Here is a 19,272-nt window from a genome sequence, read left to right as displayed (position 1 = left end):
TTAATTTTAGATTAGATTTGAATAAAAAAATTTGAATTGAAATCTAGATCTAGATACTAGATGTAGATTACAGAGTTATCATTTACAGTAATTAGACATTACAGTCATCAATTTGACAATTACTTCAATTAGAATTAAATATTATTATTAATTAATATATTTATTATTTATAATTATATTATATTAATATATTATTATTAAAAGGGGAGTCAAATGAGTGCAGTGTTTGTTTCACATGACTTGAGATGACTCTGATGACTGTCAACCCAGTTGCGACCTGCATATTTTTCCCCATCTCATACAGACAAAGCCATTGTCTGTCTGTAGTTAAAAAAAAGTTTTCTTATATCGTCTTCTGTGCCTATCGTCAATAAAACGGGTTTTCTTTGGATATCAAACGTGGTACCTGTCCTTTGTTAAAGAGCTCTCCTACTGAGTCCTACTGTCTCTTTCATACTTCAGCTGTCAGTTACTTTCTTCTAGAGTCTAAATGCCAGTGACTGCAAGGGTGAAATGGGCTCATCTATAAATAGCACTTACAGGGCACCTCTGCTAATACCATCCTCCTTTAAGCTAGCAAAGATGGATTGCCTTTGGCATGCAGTTGTCTTCCATGCTATATTATATAGCCTAGTATATAAGTGTTCGACCCAGCGTAGCTGTTGAATGGTAATTAGTGCTTCTATACTGTCCACACCTGCCTCCAATTAATGCCTCCATTAAGAAGATGACCATTCACATTGATTTTTGGAGCTGGAGAGAGACCAGTGTTTTTTGTTTTTTTTTGTGGTTGATGGACAGACCAAACAAGGCTGAAGGCAGCAGTCTCAGCAAATTCTATATATACTTTTATTCTATCTATAGTCATACAGATTTATCTATAGATCTATAACTAATCTAGATAATAAATAAAAGATTAGTTTTATCTATAATTTATACTAAAATTACACTTGTTAGTAGAATAAAGAATCAAGATCTAATTGTATCTAGGCAACTTTAATAATTACAGCATGCTCAGTGCCAGTGCCTGTCTTTTGTAGACCAGAGAGGGGGAGTGGCCTGAAGGTAGCAGTAGTTCATTTTAGAGCAAGAATTGAATGCATAACCATCAGTAAATAAAAATCTTGACTGTTATTTATTTTGATCTGTTGCTGAGTTTGATTTGATTAGGCTTTGAGACTCCTACATTTTGTTAAGTGCTTCCACTGTGTCTAATGCAAATAAACCAAATGGAGGTAACACTCAAAGTAATATGCAATTCAATAACACTGGCAAAAGGCCGAACAATCAGTAGAAGTTAGTCGATGCTGATACTGAATGTCGAACAAGTTTAATAGCAATGAAGGGAACCATTGAATGTCAGCTAACTGTATACGTTCATAAATTTCTACCTATCTCTACGTTGTCCTGGAAGTAGTCTGTTTACATTGGCTGGTATCTCTAAAACCTATTCTTGTTTTTACTAGCCACGTCATTGTCTCTTAGTCAAAACTTCCCCTATCTCCGTAACAAGTAATTAACTCCTAATCATGCCATAACAATTTGAAGAAGTTGCCATTAGTAGATTAAGTTTACCTCATCCCCACATTTTCCCTGAAACTACCTTTCAACATGGCAGAAATTACTAGGATGAAATAGTATGTGTTTCACAACACATTATTGTTTGACCCAATTTTTTACTGCAATCTAAGCACTATAGACTGAATAGTTTTTTCAGTGTTCTTTTTTTTTCAAAAAGTAGAACAAAAATAATATTAAATAATTTTTTAAAGTTCTTTTGAATCGTTTTTAGTCTTACTTATAGGCAATAAAAACCTCTTCATTCATATTTATTGAAATTATCTTTTGTTAATAAAAATATTTATTAATATTTCAAGACAAAATTTAATGAGGGGTTTATGTTATGAGTACAACGACCAGCTGTCTTAATTTTTCTCAGCTTATTCCAATTACCCATTTAGAGCTAGGTAAACTCTTGCTAAACTAAAAAAAAATATGGAAAGACAAAGGCATAGCCCTTAACACCAAATTCAGACTGGTCATGTCCACATTCTTATATACGTAGAAAGATGGTTGACAAATCTTGCCTGGTGCCCAACAGACTAAGGGATAGGTGAAAGTGAAACTCATAGACTTCAGTTCAAGCCTCAAACCATGTCTAGACTAGTTCCTTTAGTAGTTTGGTTTCAATACTTTTAAAATACATTTAATTAATCATACAAAATCAAGGTATCATCATGAGATAGCTACGTTCACTTGTAACTTTTTTCTATCCAATATATTTTAGACCAGCTCAGGATGCATTTAAGAGTACCAACTTTTACAAAGGTTACATGCCTTCGTAGAATTCTAAATCATATGCTGTTGAATCAGAATCAGTCGGCACATCCATCAGCATTGTTCTCAACTTCTGCTATCAAGTTTAATAAAGAAAATTCCAACCCAAATTCTACTGAAATAGAATCCAACCCCTTCTTCAACAAGTATAAATCTAAACTTCAGCACCTACAGAGGTCAGTATGTTGTTTCCTTTTTTCTTCTTAAATTTTATTTTTAAAAAATCTTTTAGATAAAAAAAAATCCTAAAACATTAAAGAAATTTGTATAGTATAATAGTTATGTATGCATAATTGGGTATCATATGTGTTTATTTTTATAGCAACAGCCCCAATGAATATGAAGCTAGAATAAAAGATCTTGCTGATCGGCTTAAGCCTAAAAAAGTTGATGACAGCTCCAAGAAACTTCAGCCTCCACAAACTGTTCTTCCTTCAGAGGTTGCTAAGTCTGGAGTAGGGATGTCAAAAAAACAGGTAAATATTTACTTAATAATAATTCTGAATAGTGTTGAAGTAGCTAATTCATTAATTGGCATTCTGTTTTGGACGAAATCTCTTTTATAAGTTCACTAAGAAAAAATTTCTAATAAAAAAGGGATTAGGTCAGCTGATAAGGATTATATTAGTAATTAACTGCAGAAATCTACAGCTTAGCCAATTGTCCTATTTATTTCTTATGTCCTGGTTTCCTGAAGTGGGTGTCAAGCCTGCAGTTACATTGCACAAACTAGGATGTGGTCACTCATTTGTGAAGGCATTTTAAAATTAGCTCTACATCAATTCACATACTATAAATTTGTTGACAATTTAGTTTAGCCTTAGAAAGTTTATCTGGCATAAAAAATGGAATCCTAACTTATTTCATTTTAAATATTCGTACTGCTATTTTCAGGGGTTGGACTCCATTATGAAGATGGATTTGGTATGTGACAAAACAGCAGAAGAAATAACTCAAGTAAGTAATTATAGACTATTTTTTGAAATTACAACTGTTAAATATAGCAAACTCATTAAAGGTTATACCATTCAGCATACAAGAAGTAGAATAGATATGTTACAGAGTATAGGAGTTAAAGCCTTTTTTTTTTCAGTGCTTTTGCTTCCTTTTACCAGTAGTAGGTAATTTCCCTTATTGAATTATGACAATAGGGACAAGGCAGTGCTTTTGAAAACCAACCAGTAGCAAAATGATACTCAGTCTACATAGATGCTTGTTAAAATTTTTTTTTTTTATTCATTTATTAAACTTAATGTTTGCTTGTCTAGTCACTCTGTCCATATTTATTTTTCAGATTTGGAATGAGTATCATAATGGTAAAGATTGTGTATATGCTGTTCTCAAGGTAAAATATAAATATTTCCTGTAATTGTTTTTTTTTCCTTTCGTATTGTATATCAAACTGCCATTAAAAAAAAACTAGTTCTAAATGTCAGATAATAATATTTGGGAGAGACTATAACCATATGAAAACACAAAGTAGTCAATTTTAAGCTAACTAAAGTCACCTGTTGGAAGCAACTGGTACTGATATTCTTTTTTATAGCTTTCATCCTTTTTCCTGTAACTAGATAGTAAAAAAACAAAGTTTTTTGTGATAGCTAGGTACTGGCAACTAAGAACGAGGCAGGGATGTAACTGGCAGGGGCTGGTAGCTAAATACAAGGCAGAGATGTAACAGGCAGGGACTGGTAAAACAAGGCAGAGATGTAACAGGCAGGGGCTGGTAGCTAAATACAAGGCAGAGATGTAACAGGCAGGGACTGGTAAAACAAGGCAGGGATGTAACTGGCAGGGGCTGGTAGCTAAATACAAGGCAGAGATGTAACAGGCAGGGACTGGTAGCTAAATACAAGGCAGAGATGTAACAGGCAGGGGCTGGAAGCTAAATACAAGGCAGGGAAGGAACAGGCAGGGGCTGGTAGCTAAATACAAGGCAGGGAAGGAATAGGCAGGGGCTGGTAGCTAAATACAAGGCAGAGATGTAACAGGCAGGGACTGGTAGCTAAATACAAGGCAGAGATGTAACAGGCAGGGGCTGGAAGCTAAATACAAGGCAGGGAAGGAACAGGCAGGGACTGGTAGCTAAATACAAGGCAGAGATGTAACAGGCAGGGACTGGTAAAACAAGGCAGAGATGTAACAGGCAGGGACTGGTAAAACAAGGCAGGGAAGGAACAGATAGGGACTAGTAGTTAAGAAAAAGGCAGGGATTGTGATAGCCAAGGGCTGACAGCTAAGAACAAGGCATTTGCTGTGATAGTTGACAGCTAAGAACAAGAAAGGGTCTGACAGCTAAGAACAATGAAGGGGCTGTGATTGTTAGGAGGCTCTAGTTAAGAATAATGCTGGGCTTGTGATTGTTAAGAGCTGGATAGATTTGATAATCAGCTGTTAGTGACTTCTGCTATAGTGCTTTTTTCTTATAAAGGTTATACTTATTGATGCATATAGAACAAAGTTTGATTAGCGTATGATAAATATTTAATTGAATCTAATCTTACTAATTTGTTGTGTTTTGTCTCTACAGACTAATGTTTATCAAAATTTAATGATTAAAGCCAAAGAATGTCCAGTAGTAAGTTATGAAAATTTTTTTATAAAAAAAAAATGCATACAATAGTAAATTATTGTTTGATGTCTTGTAAACTAAAATAATACCTGCACTGTTCCTTTCTCTAGTTTGTGTATGCTATTCCAAGAAATGAAGGTTTTGAGTTTATCCTGTCGCAGTTTGATCAGAATGATGTCTACTTTACACAGTTATCTATGTTTCAGGTAAGTTTAACCTTGACCAAAAATGGTTTTATTTTTCTTTGTCACAGTTTCGACTTCATTGTATGGCACACACATTATAAGTTATATGGGAAATACATTTTATTTTGTATTAAAAAGTTGACAACATTTCTAATTGTTTAGGGTTAAAGATCCAATTTTTTCGAAAAATCAAATTGAATGGCAAACATTTATTTAAAATGTTTGTGTTAGTGTAAAATATGTCCACAACAACAACAAAAATTCTTGAATTGAAAAGCAAACAAAATCTCATTCTCTAGTTGCACCTTACCTATTGAAGCATTATTGGTAGGATTAATAAATTAATCGTCTTGCTCATTCTTTCAACAAAAATTAGAATAAAAGATTTTAAATCTTAACACTGTTTTAAATACAATGAATAAAATAATAATAATAATAATTTTATTTATAAAGCGCTGTTAACAAACAAAATTTAGGCTCAAGGCGCTGTAACAACATTACAAACAAAAACACGAGAGCTAAAATGACAGTTAATCTAAAAAAGTTTTAAACAGATAGGTCTTAATGTTCTTCTTAAAAGTGGTGTAGCATGTTGTCTGTCTGAGATCAATAGGAAGTGAGTTCCAAAGCTTTGGTCCGTGAACTGAAAAAGCCCGCACACCGTAGCTTTTGAGGGAGAAACGTGGCACTACTAAAAGGGTTGAGTCCATTGAGTGCAGGGCTCTCTGGGGGACATATGGAGTAATCAGTTCGCTAAGGTACAAGGGCATCTCATTGTTATATATACACTGATGACAAAGTGTGGCGACCTTGTAATCGATTCTCGCTTTCACGGGAAGCCAATGGAGCGTGCGCAAGAGCGTAGTAGCAGAATCTTGTCTAGTTTTTTTAAGGACTACTCGAGCGGCGTTGTTTTGTATACGTTGCAGCTTGGCTATTTTGTCATCAGGTATACCTGCTAGCACGGCGTTGCAGTAGTCAAGGCGGGAGAGTATGAATGCCACAGCTAGCGTTTTTGTTGACTCCGTTGTTAAATATGGTCGGATCTGGCCTAATCTGCGCAGCTGCAGATAAAGACCTTTGCAGAGCTGACTTATGTGTGGGTCGAAAGATAGTGTTGAGTCGAAGAAAACTCCAAGATTCCGCACTACATGGACAAAAGGAACATGGCAGTTCGTGATAAAGAGAGAATCTGTGATTTCAACTTTTGAAACATTGTTCCGACTGCCAATTTTAATTATTTCTGTCTTGTCTTCGTTCATCTTGAGTTTATTTTCAACCATCCAATCGCTCACCCTTGCAACGGTACTACTGATTTTCTCTACCAGATGCGACAGACGAAGTCATGTCATTTTCCAAGTTGTGATGTAGTGAGTTGTTAGTAAATTAATTGAAGATATCTATCTCTATTTAATCTAAAACAAAGACTAATAAGACACAGATGAGCTTCTATTTTCTTTAGTTTACTGATGTCCTGGTTTAATACATACATATATCAATTTGCATTCTTCTGATAAACAATAAGCATTGTAATAATTATAATAAAATACCAGACAAATCAATCCCACCAAGAAAAAAACAACAACTACTTTTGAGAACATAATACAAATAGAAATCAAAGTGATATTAATGAATTGTAAATAATCCAGCCTCATTAGGACATGTTCTTGTTTAGATGAACCTGAATTTGACAGACTTTCTTGAAATAAAGGCTGAAATTGGTGTTTTGGTTCTGTCGGTCACTGTCACATAATCTGGCTCAGATAGTGAGAAGGTGCAGTGAGTGGAAAGAGAGGCTCAAGAGACAGAAAGGTTTCTCATTACAGGAGTTATCACTAACTCAGCCAACTTTCGACCATATAAAACGTTTTAGTGAAACATTTGTAAATGCAGAGTTCTAAAAGCAATGTATAACATGAACAATTTTAAAATGCAATGCTGGTAACATAATTGACATCAACAAATGACACATTTTTAAATAAACCATTGATTATGACTTTAGAAGTAATAAAAACTTGAAACATTCACAGTATATTTTTCTTTTTCCTTTAGCTTGTTAGAGAAAATGCACCTCCTTGTTTAACATTAAATCATTACACAGAGTTTTTAGAAGATAAAGGTAAGCATTAGGAAAACATGATCAGGCAATAAATAATAATAATAAAATAAAAATTTGTCTTATAGTAATTAGTTGTTGTTGTTTTTTTTATATACTTTTATATTGCAAGACAAATTTCCTTACAGACAATGAAGATTATTATTATTATTATTTCTCCCCCAGGAATCGTGCTAATGTCTGGTAAATATGACAGCAATGTTCTGGTGAGTGGTACACTGAAATATCTTTTAATTCTTTCTCTCCATAATTATATTCCATGTTCCAACCCAGTTCTTTAGTCAGCAGTTTACAGAGGTGACATCCCCATTAACTGATAATCAGGCACATCATCAAATAATTACTACTTTCTTTTTCTACCAGAAATTGAACCCAGAAAACCCAGTTGAGCAGAAAAGTACCTAAATAACTTTAACACATGTCCATGTCCTATTATTATATTATTGCTGATACTTAGTTAAATCTTATAGAAATCAATACTTAGGCTTTGCTTCTTCACACATTTAGTTCTTGACTTAATATTTTATTCATTATATAATCAAATCTTTGAATCAAATGTATTCCCCTAGAAACGAGAAATGGCCCTAGGACTAGTGCAACAAATGAGTGTTTTCTACGGCCTGAACTCTCGCTACTTTGAATTAGTGTATCGTTTCAACTATGAGCCAGCAAGATTCCATTATCAAGAATTGATTGATGCAGTTAAAGCACTACCTCAATTTAATATTAAATAGATCACATGTACATAACTTACTTTCTACTAGTGCATTATCAGGGTAGGAATAAAAAAATTAAATTAAACTGTTTTGTGTTGTTCTTGTAAGTTTTTTATTTGTTTTGTCGCCTAATTTTTTCAATGTACACCTTTAGTCAACATTATGATAAAAATGCATATCATACAAGATTTAAATATATAATTGAAAGAAAAAACTTTTAGTTAAAAAATTTATATTTTAAGTAATAATGTTGATTTTAATGGTACAAATAGATATTTGTTTTAATACTTCTTTTCTATAATTATTTACTAAAAAAATAAAAATCAATACTCTGTAGAATTTTTAGTGGCGATGAGAGCTCTTAAGTGCTGTTTCTAGTTCTAACATGACACGCAGCACAACTTCTTCAGTGAATGGAAGTCCCACAACTTGTATTCCAATAGGCAATCCTTCACTCCCTTCACAGTCCTACATTGACAAAAGAAACAATTTCATCTTTCAACAGACTTTCTACAAAAATAGATTACAATCAAGTGTTAACTATTGTAACATCTGAATGAACAACTTACCCTCTGTATCAGTTTTTCTATAGCAGTGATCAGATGTTAACTATTGTAGCATCTAAAAATCTAAATGAGCAACCTACCCTCTGTATCAGTTTTTCTATAGCAGTGATCAGATGTTAACTATTGTAGCATCTAAAAATCTAAATGAGCAACTTACCCTCTGTATCAGTTTTTCTATAGCAGTGATCAGATGTTAACTATTGTAGCATCTAAAAATCTAAATGAGCAACCTACCCTCTGTATCAGTTTTTCTATAGCAGTGATCAGATGTTAACTATTGTAGCATCTAAAAATCTAAATGAGCAACTTACCCTCTGTATCAGTTTTTCTATAGCAGTGATCAGATGTTAACTATTGTAGCATCTAAAAATCTAAATGAGCAACTTACCCTCTGTATCAGTTTTTCTATAGCAGTGATCAGATGTTAACTATTGTAGCATCTAAAAATCTAAATGAACAACTTACCCTCTGTATCAGTTTTTCTATAGCAGTGATCAGATGTTAACTATTGTAGCATCTAAAAATCTAAATGAACAACTTACCCTCTGTATCAGTTTTTCTATAGCAGTGATCAGATGTTAACTATTGTAGCATCTAAATGAATGACCTACCCTCTGTATCAATTTTTCTATATCAGTGTAGGCTGGGTAGTAGCTAGGATTCATTGTGTTTCCCACATCACTTGTGGTCACTGGTAGAGTACCAGCTGGGTAGTTCAGTACATTATAAAGGTCAAAATGGCTAAGATAGATAATGAATGCAGAACAAAGACAAAATACAACAAATAAATTATTATTAAAAAAAAAACAACATTTTATAAAATAAATTTCGTAATATTACACCAGTTTGATCATTATTTTTATAATAAAATGTTGAAAAGCTCGACAAATAAAATCCAACCTAACAATCTGTTCTAGTCCAACCCTTGGTGGAGCATACCCGAGTACGCTATTCTGCCTCAACGTGGCACTCGGGTGGAAATGATCACTAGAGGAAGTGATTAAATGAATAGCAAAACAAAGTGTCAAAGGGAATGTGAGAGCTTTCCCATTGCAAGGTGCGAAGTTGAGAGCTTCCAAGTTCCTGTCGATAATCCATGTGCCGTTCCTCAAGGGACAGTTACACTAAAGGCGAGTTCTGCACGGATAGCTTGGTAAAACATAGGGATTCCCGGTGTGCTCGGCCTTCGGCCCAGCTGTGACCTACATATTTTGCCACATCCAGGGCAAGCATAACCATTGTCCTCCGGTGGTCGATTTTCTTTTGGTCTTAAATGTGTATCCCGCGGCCTTTGTGAGTGACCTTCAGCTGTCTCATTCTGAAGCCGCATGCAACCAGGTGATCTCTTCTATGTCAGCTACAGCAAGTTGGCGCCTAAGCTGGTCATACACATTCCATGTGTCAATTTAGTCATGCATGTTATAATTTCATATATTAATATAACTACCAGGTGCCTGAGCTTCGCTCGTTTGATAATTTGTTTAGGAAATATATATTTTACTTAATTTGGATCAGTTAAAGACTCCCAATTCGAAATCTTGCTTTCGTGTTCTTTTAGTTCTAAATGTCAATGTTCATGGCGATTAGAAAAGAAAGTCCCCATACAGAACAAGCGCAGGACGTAATCATCTATTTTGAAGTGACGTCTGTATTTCATAAGATAAGATACAGTCTAGAAAACCGCAGCTCAGGTCGAGTCGTTTACGATTGCCTAAAATTATGGGGCTATTATTGGCTCGGAAGAAAGTCTTTGCATTGTAACGTCTCAAATGGTTACGTTTAGACATTAATATTGCAATTAGTATATTCATTAAGTCTTTAGTACGAAACATCAAGTGACGCAAAATCTCGTTATAGGGTAAAGCATGCACTTTGTAACAAAATAAAATGGCACATTTTTTCCAAAGAGACTTAAAAACATTGTGTTAAAGAATCGTTTCCGTGGGGCATCTCTACTACGCTCACTAAAAAATGATTGCCTTTGGCATATGCTCTTTCCCCATAAGTGACTGTCAGCAGGGGCGACTGGGTGTCAAAATCGGCCGGGGCATTTTAATTTCATCAGGCCCATAAATTGTATATTCTATGATGGACATCCAATCCTGGGTCTACCTGTCCATAAAATCATTCTGTTAAGTTTTATAATTGTAGACCTATACGTGCATACAGTAAATATAAATACGTCGCTCAGAGGGCTTCAGTTGTAAGAGAATACTAGAAAACCTTTAACAATTGAATAAGTGCCTTAGTGACATCCATGTGGCTCTTATTTTATAAAATATAGGCGTGATTTCAAAAAAGATGATTACTGTAGTCCTACCGGCCCATTTGGGTACCGACCCACCGAGCATTTGCCCGAATGCGAACATAGCGAGTCCGCCCCTGACTATTAATTGATACTTAAATCAAGCTTAAAAGAGGTCGTAGCATCAATTTCTTTTTTCAAACAGATCAACATCTGGATGGCTGCCTGGACGTGCGTTTTGCGCGCTAGACTGTCGTTGGATTTATCGATGGTCCCGGGATCAAACCCTGCCCGCTCCCATTCTCCGTCGTCCTGCGGGAAGTTTGGACTAGGAAGTAAATTTCTTCAACTCTGAAGGAACACGGAAAAGATTTTTTTTACATTACAAGAAAAATGAAATAAACGGGTGAAACAAAAGGGAGTCGACAAGTTGGATGAGGGTGTCTTGTATTGACTGGATGATCCAACCATATAATGGCAAGATGAAAAGTCAGCTAATCCACAATATAGCAGCTGGATTTGATCGTCTAAAGCTTTGAGTGCTCCTATTCCAACCTTGGTATTGACAGCTCTTGGAATCGCTCAAATATCAAACTAATTAATAAAGCTGTTCCTTGATGCAGGTAGAACATGATTTGATCAATTATTATATGTAGGCCACAGCTGGGGGCTGCGTATAGCCACGGAAATACTGCATTTCTCATAATCTTCGGACTCAAAGACAAGCCTTAATTATCATTATTATTATGTGAAAAATATTTGAGTAAATCTAGTTATTCAGTAATATGACAGATGTTATGTTTCTAGAAACTAATGTTTAACAAAATGTAATGACTAAAACCAAGAATGTCCAATAGTAAGTTTGTTTTTTAAATTGTATTTTCAACGTAATTGTGAATTATTGTTTAATGTTTTGTAAAAAAAATAAATCATTGTTAAATAATAACATCTGCACTGTTTATTAGCCTACTCTAGTTTGTGTAAGCTTTTCCAAGAAATGAAGGTTTTGAGTTTATCCTGTCGCAGTTTGATATTAAGATTGATGTTTACTTTACACAATTATCTTATGTTTCAGGTAACTTTCAACTTCGACCTCAGAAGTTTGTTTCATTTTCAATGTTTCTTTTATCCAACAGTTTTAACGTCATTGTATAGCAAACAAGTGGAACTAGAGGAAATTACATTTACTTTATAGGCCTATTTGTATTAAAAAGTCAACAAACATTTGTAATTGTTTAGACTTGAAAATTTAATATACAAATAAATGAAATTGAATGTCAAATATTTATTTAAAATGTTATGTTTGCCATCGTATGTCTGGTTGAATATACCAAACTCACAGAGCAACAATAACATTTTTTTTCAATGAAAAGATATAAAAGTCATCTTCAAGGTGCAGCTTACCTGCATGTTTGGAAGAAATTATGTTCTTTGAAATTAATAAGATAAAATGCCCTGCTTATTCTTAAAAAAAAGGATTTTAAATAAAAATACTGTTATAAATACACTGAATAAAATATATGATGTCAAATCTAATCACATCAAGAAAAAAGCACTTGAAAAAAATGATACAATATAAGTAAAAGCGATATAAAATGTGAACAATCCAGCCACATCAAGACATGTTCATGTTTAGTTAAATTAAAAAAAAATAGAGCCACCAGAATTCAACAGACACCTTGAAATTACAAAACTCAAGGCTTATTCACAAGGTGTTTAGTTCTGTCATTTTTCACACTAAATGCCTGTCACTTCAAGGAATATGTCAGCTAATGTTACAAAATATATCAGTCACTGTCACATAATCTTGTTCAAATAATGAGAAGGTAAAGTGAGTGGAAAGAGATGGAAAATAGACCTAAAGGTTTCTCATCAACAGATATATTTAGGCTTTTATGCTAGCTTAACCAACTATCCACTATATAAAAAGATTTAGTGAAATATTTGATACATGCAAAATTCTGAGTAGCAATGTATAACATAAACAATTGTAAAATGCAAGTCTGGTAATATAAATGATATAAAAAAGAAATTTATAAATAAACCATTTACTCATTTATTATGAATATAGGAGTACTCTGGGACGCCATGGCTGAGCGGTAAAGAGCTTGGCTTCTGAACTGAGAAATCCCAGGTTTGAATCTGGGTGAAGACAGGATTTTGAATTTTGGGATTTTTAGGGTGCCCCTGAGTCCATCCTACTGGAACGGGTTGCCGACTTTAGTTGGGGAAAGTAATGGCAGTTGGTTGTTAAACTGATTACATCATAAGACATAGATGACCTTTCTATCATCTTCCCTATAGACTCTAAGGTCTGAAAGGGTTACTGTTATGATGCAAGATATTTTTATTTTTTTTGTGATGATTTATTTTGTCTGTTCTTGAATTACAACAAGGACAAGTCTAAATCTTGTAGCAGTTTCAATATATTTATTATACAAATACTTCTACAATGCAGCTCCAACTCTATTCTCTCTACAGCTCCAACTAACTAACACTAACAAAATCAGGCCTTTAAATACCTTTGTATCTTTTCAAATTAACAAAAGTCAATCCTAGACCATGCAGACACTTTTATTGCTCACATCTCACCTAGCCATAACATATTGCCAAAACAAACATCATTCTCTCATTTACACCTTGACACTTTCTCGTATTTCTAATCCCAACAGGTACTTTACTTTTTTTTTCAGGAATACTTAAAACTTTGTTGAACCCAGGACCATCAGCTTAGTAACCAAGCCATTGAATCATGTGTCATGTCCATCAATATCCTATTATTGTTGCTAATACTGAGAGAAATATTTTAGAAATCACTAGGCCTACTTCATCTATATTTTTTTTTCTCCTATTTTCATTTCTTGAGTTGAATATTTATTTTTGAACATTGTATTATCAATCTGCTTATAAAATCTATTTACCCAGAAATGAGAAATGGCCCAAGAATTAGTGCAACAAATGATTGTTATCTATGGCTTAATTCACTCTACTTTGAACTAGTGCATAGCTTCCAACTATGAGCCAGCAGGTTTCCATTTCCATGAATTGATTCATACATCTAAACACTATCTCAGTTTAATATTCAATAGATCACACAAATGTATGTAACTTACTTTCTACTGTTGCATTATTGGAGTATTGTTTTTTAGGAATTTAAAAATAAAATTAAACTGTTTTCTGTTTTTACCAAATGGTGTTAAATATTAAATTTTGTTTTAAATGTACACCTATAGTCCGCATTATGATAAGTATGATTTATTATAGAAGATTCAAAGATATAATGGCACAAAATTTGTTTGGTTAAAAAATTATGTCTAAATTTAAGCTATAATAATTTTTAATAACAAGAATATATTGTTTAAATTATATTGATTTTAATGGAACAAAATATATAAATATTTGTTTTAATACTTCTTTACTAAATTTATTAAATCCTAATCAGAAAAAAAATAAATTCAACACTAGAGGAATTTTTAGTGGCGATTAGAGCTCTTAAGTGCTGTTTCTAGTTCTAACATGACACGCAGCACAACTTCTTCAGTGAATGGAAGTCCCACAACTTGTATTCCAATAGGCAATCCTTCACTCCCTTCACAGTCCTATATTGACAAAAGAAACAATTTCATCTTTCAACAGAATGTTTCTTCTATTGAAAGAATTAGGTTAAATGAAGACTCTTATCAAGAAAGTTACTTGGTGTAAAAAAAGAACAGACAGTGATTTTAATAACATTTAAAAAATTCATACAATTTTGTCATTATTAAGAAATAAACATTTATAAGATATTGATTTAATATTAATAATACTTTTTCGCCATTTGAAAGATTTTATATATATCTACATCTAGAGACGTATATACAAATTTTGGGGTGTTATGAAGTCAAACAATTTATTTTGTATATTGCTACAAGTTTACTTGTCTACAACCAAGTGGTCTCAATGTGACCATGATTTTCCCTTGCTGGTGAATTTAGACTTAGAATAGATTTTTTGAACTAGTCAGAAACATAAATGAACACAAATTGGTAATTAATAGGATGCATACAGTTTGACATTCATAGTTTTTGAAGACAGCATCTATAAATGACAGAATGCACTTATTACAATTAAGTGTTAACTATTGTAGCATCTGAATGAACAACCTACCCTCTGTATCAGTTTTTCTATAGCAGTGTAGGCTGGGTAGTAGCTAGGATTCATTGTGTTTCCCACATCACTTGTTGTCACCGTGGTCACTGGTAGAGTACCAGCTGGGTAGTTCAGCACATTATAAAGGCCAGTGTAGGTCAAAATGGCTAAGATAGATAATGGATGCAGAAAAGAATACAAAATACAACAAATTAATTATTATTATTTCTAAAAAATTATTTTATAAAATAAATTTAGTAATATTACCCCAGTTTGATCATTATTTTTATAATAAAATGTTAAAAAGCTCAACGAATCAAATCCAACCTAACAATTTCTGTTCCAGTCCAACCCTTGGTGGAGCACAAGGCAAACATGGACAGATTACTACATCTAAATTTTGCTTTTTCCATCTAGTTGCAAATTCCATTTGGTACTCCTGGATGATATTCAATCAATAATAATAAATATTGTTAGACATCTAATATTTAATATTCAATGATTACAATTAAAAAATGTTATCCATAATAATTTACACAAATTTTAACACATATTATTTAGTTTAAATACAAAGTAGCCTACTAGATCTTATCAACTTTATATAGAGAGTACTTGATATTATATTATGTAGTGTAAGGAACAGTACTACTAGATCCTAAATCATCTAGTTAAAATGAAAAGTACTAGATCTTATATCATCTACATTAAATGAAAAAAAAACTAAATCTATATGTTAGTTGTACCTTGCATTCATTTGCTTTCCTAAACCAATCAGATATAGATCTGTAAATATTAAAAGAAAAGTTCCAGCATATATGTATGCCTATGTATGCACATCATTTAACATACACTGCCTTTTAATTTGCTTAAAATAATGTTATAATTAAATGCATATTATATGCCAAAAAAAATATGTGCACATTTTCATAAGTATCTGTTGTACCTAAGAATACATAATAATAATAATAATGGCAATGTCTTCAAATCCAAAGATTAAGGATGAGTGCAGCATTTCACATGACCATGCAAACCCAGTTGTGACCTGCATATATTTCCACATCTCGAGCAGACAAAGCTGTTGTCCATGGGGGTTAATTTAAGTTTTTTTTTTGTCTTCTTCAATAAGGGCTTTTCTTTAGGTCTCAAATGTGTGTCCCATGGCCTTTGTTAGAGCTCTACAACTGTCTCTTTCAGAGGTCATCTGCTGCCAGCTACTTTCCTCATTCCAGTGAGGGTGAAATTATATACCTAAATATTTATTCATTTTCCTTATTATTATATTGCTGATTATATTGTTGTATGTTATACAACTTTCTACATATTTAATTCTCAAAACAAGAGCCACATTCAGAAGACCAAAAGTAACTGTTGCACTCTTATCAAGAATGTTACAGGCAATAGTGAAATAAATATTCAATACACTTTTAGCTTTTGGAATCTTATTGTTTGAGAGGAGAGAACAGCACAAAACATAATATATAAATAATAATATAAAATATCTAATTAATCATTAGGTTAGTAGTTGGTATTAATGAAACAATAATAAAAAAATAAAACAGTGATTTGTTTTATAAATTGTATAATGCTTAAAGAAAATATATTGGGAAAAAAAACAGTAAATGTTCTCTTGATAGTCCTTTCATTTTAGCATGTTTCTTTTTTACTGTTTCTCATTACTGTGTTTCTCATTACTGTGTTTCTCATTACTGTGTTTCTCTTTACTATGTTTCTCTTTACTATGTTTCTTTTTACTATGTTTCTTTTTACTATTTCTTTATACTATGTTTCTCTTCACTTTGTTTTTACTAGCTTTCTTTTTACAATGTTTCTATGATCTGAAGGGGCAAAAAATGAGAATGAGTGAAGTTCAAAATTTATTGCAAAATGTTGCAGTAAAGCAGAACAAAGACAGATGTATATTTTGATGTTCCACACAATAAATATACTTTACCTAGTTTATATAAATGCATTACCAATTTGGGATTGCCTTAATGTTCAATAATCAATATACATTAATCTTCCTGTGAAGGTAATCCTCATATTCTTATTTACAGTTCAATATTCAAGCTTTATGGTAAAAATTTTTTTTTTAGTGAAGCATTCAAGTTATAATTATCTCAACACTCAAAGTTTTACCTCATTGATTTTCTTTTCATCATGGCAACAATTAGTGGGTCATTATGCTGAAAAATAATTTTTAATTGAAATTAATATTTTTATAGCAATCTTAAAACTAAGGTAAGGTATTTTTTCCCACTATATATCTCATTTAACTAATTTATTAACTAATTAGATATTAACATGATTTAGATAAAACAACTTTGCTGTTACCATCAGCTGTTGAAGTCTCATAAACAGCAATCGCAAGAGATATGGATATTGATTAAACCTGTAGGTATTATACATGATCTCACAAGTTGTGTCATATTTTCTGAAATGAATGATGATTGCTTGTTTTATCAAAATTTTATTATGTTCGATTAAAAGTTTGTATAGTCTATGAATTTGAAGTGGGCAATAACATTTTCCTACTCTGAATTCGTTAACTAAAAATAATATAGAAATATTGATATTACACTATAACAGTCAGTTATGCAAAGTCAGTATTAGTGGGTCTCCCCTCTAACCTAAATTATCTTTTTTTTTTTTTTGCTTTTGTTTTATTCACTGATGATTCTGCAGTAAAAGCATTTTTTTTTCAGTTAAAACCTGTGGTAAGGAACCACAAACCAAAAGAAATCCTCAAGTCTAAAAGTTTAGAGTGGTCAGAACACTGACCAACTTGCTGACCTATCCCCAGATGGTTTATATCTAGAGCTCATAAACTAACATGGCTATACTTTGAGGAACAGATCTCAAGTAAAAATCCTTAAATATCAACTGAATTAACCAGCAGCCTGTTATCGCGATCCTGTTTGAATAATAAAGTTAGTAATTTGGGGAAAATAACACAAATAAATTCTGGATCAAATGGCGATAAAAGACATAAATTGGTCAGGCCTGAGTAATTGCAGATACAAAATTACTTAAAAATTCTTTTTTTTTTTTTTTTTCAAGTTTATTTTAACAATCTACTGTTCTTCAGTACATAGAACATAGAAAAGTTACACTTCTGCTTACAACAAGTCTGCATAACTGTCACAATCATCTCCAAACAAAGCAGGAATCAGTATATCAGCACAAGCATACATTGGTTTGTATGGTTTGATCTCAACAAGCTGTAGTAGAAACAAGAATTTGTAAAAGCTAGTTCATTATACAAAAGGAATTTTCTAGAAACAGAATAGCTTTTTCTTAATAAAAATTAACTTTTTACACAACAATGTTTGATTGTTTTAATTAGTCATAAATAGTGATAAGAATTTAGTTTTATTTGGGTGTTTTTTCTTTCAAGATTTAAAGATTTAGAAACCAGAAAAAGCAGAGTTTGTCTTCATCTGCCATATTACAGAAGATTTGAACTAGAATGTAATAATATTCTTTTCTGAAGTAACTTTTAATGGTTTCCCCAAGTCTGCTAGTCTGGACTAGCCACACAATACTCTAGTAGTGTCATAGTGTCTAGCTAAGGAAAGTGGTAAACCCTACATCAAATTTGCTATTAATAGATTTACTGGTACTAGAACATAATACCTACAGTGTGACCCCTGTCTTGTAGTAGTGACTTGGCCATCATGACAGCTCTAACAACTGGTGGTGTGCATCGTGTACACTCATCATACACATAGTAACCTATTCTGAGAGGAGCAGAGCTCTCCAGTAACTGAAACAACAATACATTGCATTAGCTACTATTTTCATTTTAACCCCCCCCCCCCCCCCCCCCGTCCAACTGGTCCACAAAAGAGATTGGACCATAGAGCTCCGAGCCTGCTAAGCATGAAAGTTGCTCTACGGAAAAGTGATTAAAAAAATATTACAAATGTTTCAGTGCTGCTTTTTTTATTTATTTTAAACTAATATTTTTAAAGCAATTCTCACAGAATTTGTAAATTGTAAAAAGGATTAAATAACACTATACTTAGGTAACTCTGTATAAATTATAGAATATAATTCTCTCTCTATATATATATATATATATATAACCTATTATAATTCCTACTATGGTATATGTTACCTCATGTCTAAATGGAATAGGTGTTACATGCGGATCAAGCGAAAATATTTCAGGACATATGACAGCCTCCATAAAGTCAATTAGGGTTGTAACATCTCTTCCCATAGGACCATAAGCTGATGGCACTAAACATAAACAAACATATACAAACACAATAGATCAATATGTATTTTATAATTCTATTTCTAGCAATACAAATAAAACATGTACGTTCCCTATAAACAAAGCCCCATCGAAACCATTCTGTCGCGGTCTGGGGTAATATGGTTTCATTGGGTAGATTGACCTAC

At 32.8% G+C, this 19,272-nt stretch overlaps 2 protein-coding genes across 3 annotated transcripts in view; one reads left to right on the top strand and one right to left on the bottom strand.

Annotated features, from left to right (window-relative positions):
- Positions 1–993: 993 nt before the first annotated feature.
- On the top strand, positions 994–8,011 carry LOC106064317 (ATP synthase mitochondrial F1 complex assembly factor 1-like). Its single transcript, XM_013222816.2, has 10 exons — positions 994–1,111; positions 2,288–2,513; positions 2,660–2,813; positions 3,232–3,294; positions 3,632–3,682; positions 4,868–4,915; positions 5,020–5,115; positions 7,147–7,213; positions 7,376–7,416; positions 7,780–8,011. The coding sequence occupies exons 2-10, from the start codon at positions 2,299–2,301 to the stop codon at positions 7,942–7,944; spliced, it is 900 nt and encodes a 299-aa protein (XP_013078270.2). The 5' UTR covers positions 994–1,111; positions 2,288–2,298; the 3' UTR covers positions 7,945–8,011.
- A 3,950-nt stretch (positions 8,012–11,961) lies between these two features.
- The window catches only part of LOC106064366 (vitamin D3 hydroxylase-associated protein-like), a 28,897-nt gene continuing 21,586 nt past the window's right edge, over positions 11,962–19,272 (bottom strand). For both annotated transcript variants that reach the window (XM_056029764.1, XM_056029763.1), the window contains exons 10-18: positions 18,983–19,107; positions 18,503–18,628; positions 17,986–18,083; positions 17,197–17,296; positions 17,002–17,048; positions 15,609–15,648; positions 15,193–15,304; positions 14,884–15,032; positions 11,962–14,336 (exon numbers count right to left, since the gene is read on the bottom strand). In XM_056029764.1, the coding sequence (XP_055885739.1) occupies positions 14,211–14,336; positions 14,884–15,032; positions 15,193–15,304; positions 15,609–15,648; positions 17,002–17,048; positions 17,197–17,296; positions 17,986–18,083; positions 18,503–18,628; positions 18,983–19,107 (923 nt within the window). In that variant the 3' untranslated portion in view covers positions 11,962–14,210. The remainder of the gene's footprint in view (positions 14,337–14,883; positions 15,033–15,192; positions 15,305–15,608; positions 15,649–17,001; positions 17,049–17,196; positions 17,297–17,985; positions 18,084–18,502; positions 18,629–18,982; positions 19,108–19,272) is intronic.

Source organism: Biomphalaria glabrata, chromosome 5 (assembly GCF_947242115.1).
Source record: "Biomphalaria glabrata chromosome 5, xgBioGlab47.1, whole genome shotgun sequence".
NCBI lineage: Eukaryota > Metazoa > Mollusca > Gastropoda > Planorbidae > Biomphalaria > Biomphalaria glabrata.
Note: the sequence above shows the minus strand (reverse complement) of the source record. Positions and strands in the feature narration are given on the sequence as shown.

Coding starts and splice junctions, on each gene's coding strand:
- LOC106064317 (XM_013222816.2), top strand. CDS start 2,299: ATGCATTTAAGAGTACCAACTTTTACAAAGGTTACATGCCTTCGTAGA. Junction 3,295..3,631: donor CAGCAGAAGAAATAACTCAA/GTAAGTAATTAT, acceptor TTTATTTTTCAG/ATTTGGAATGAGTATCATAA. Junction 5,116..7,146: donor CACAGTTATCTATGTTTCAG/GTAAGTTTAACC, acceptor TTTTTCCTTTAG/CTTGTTAGAGAAAATGCACC.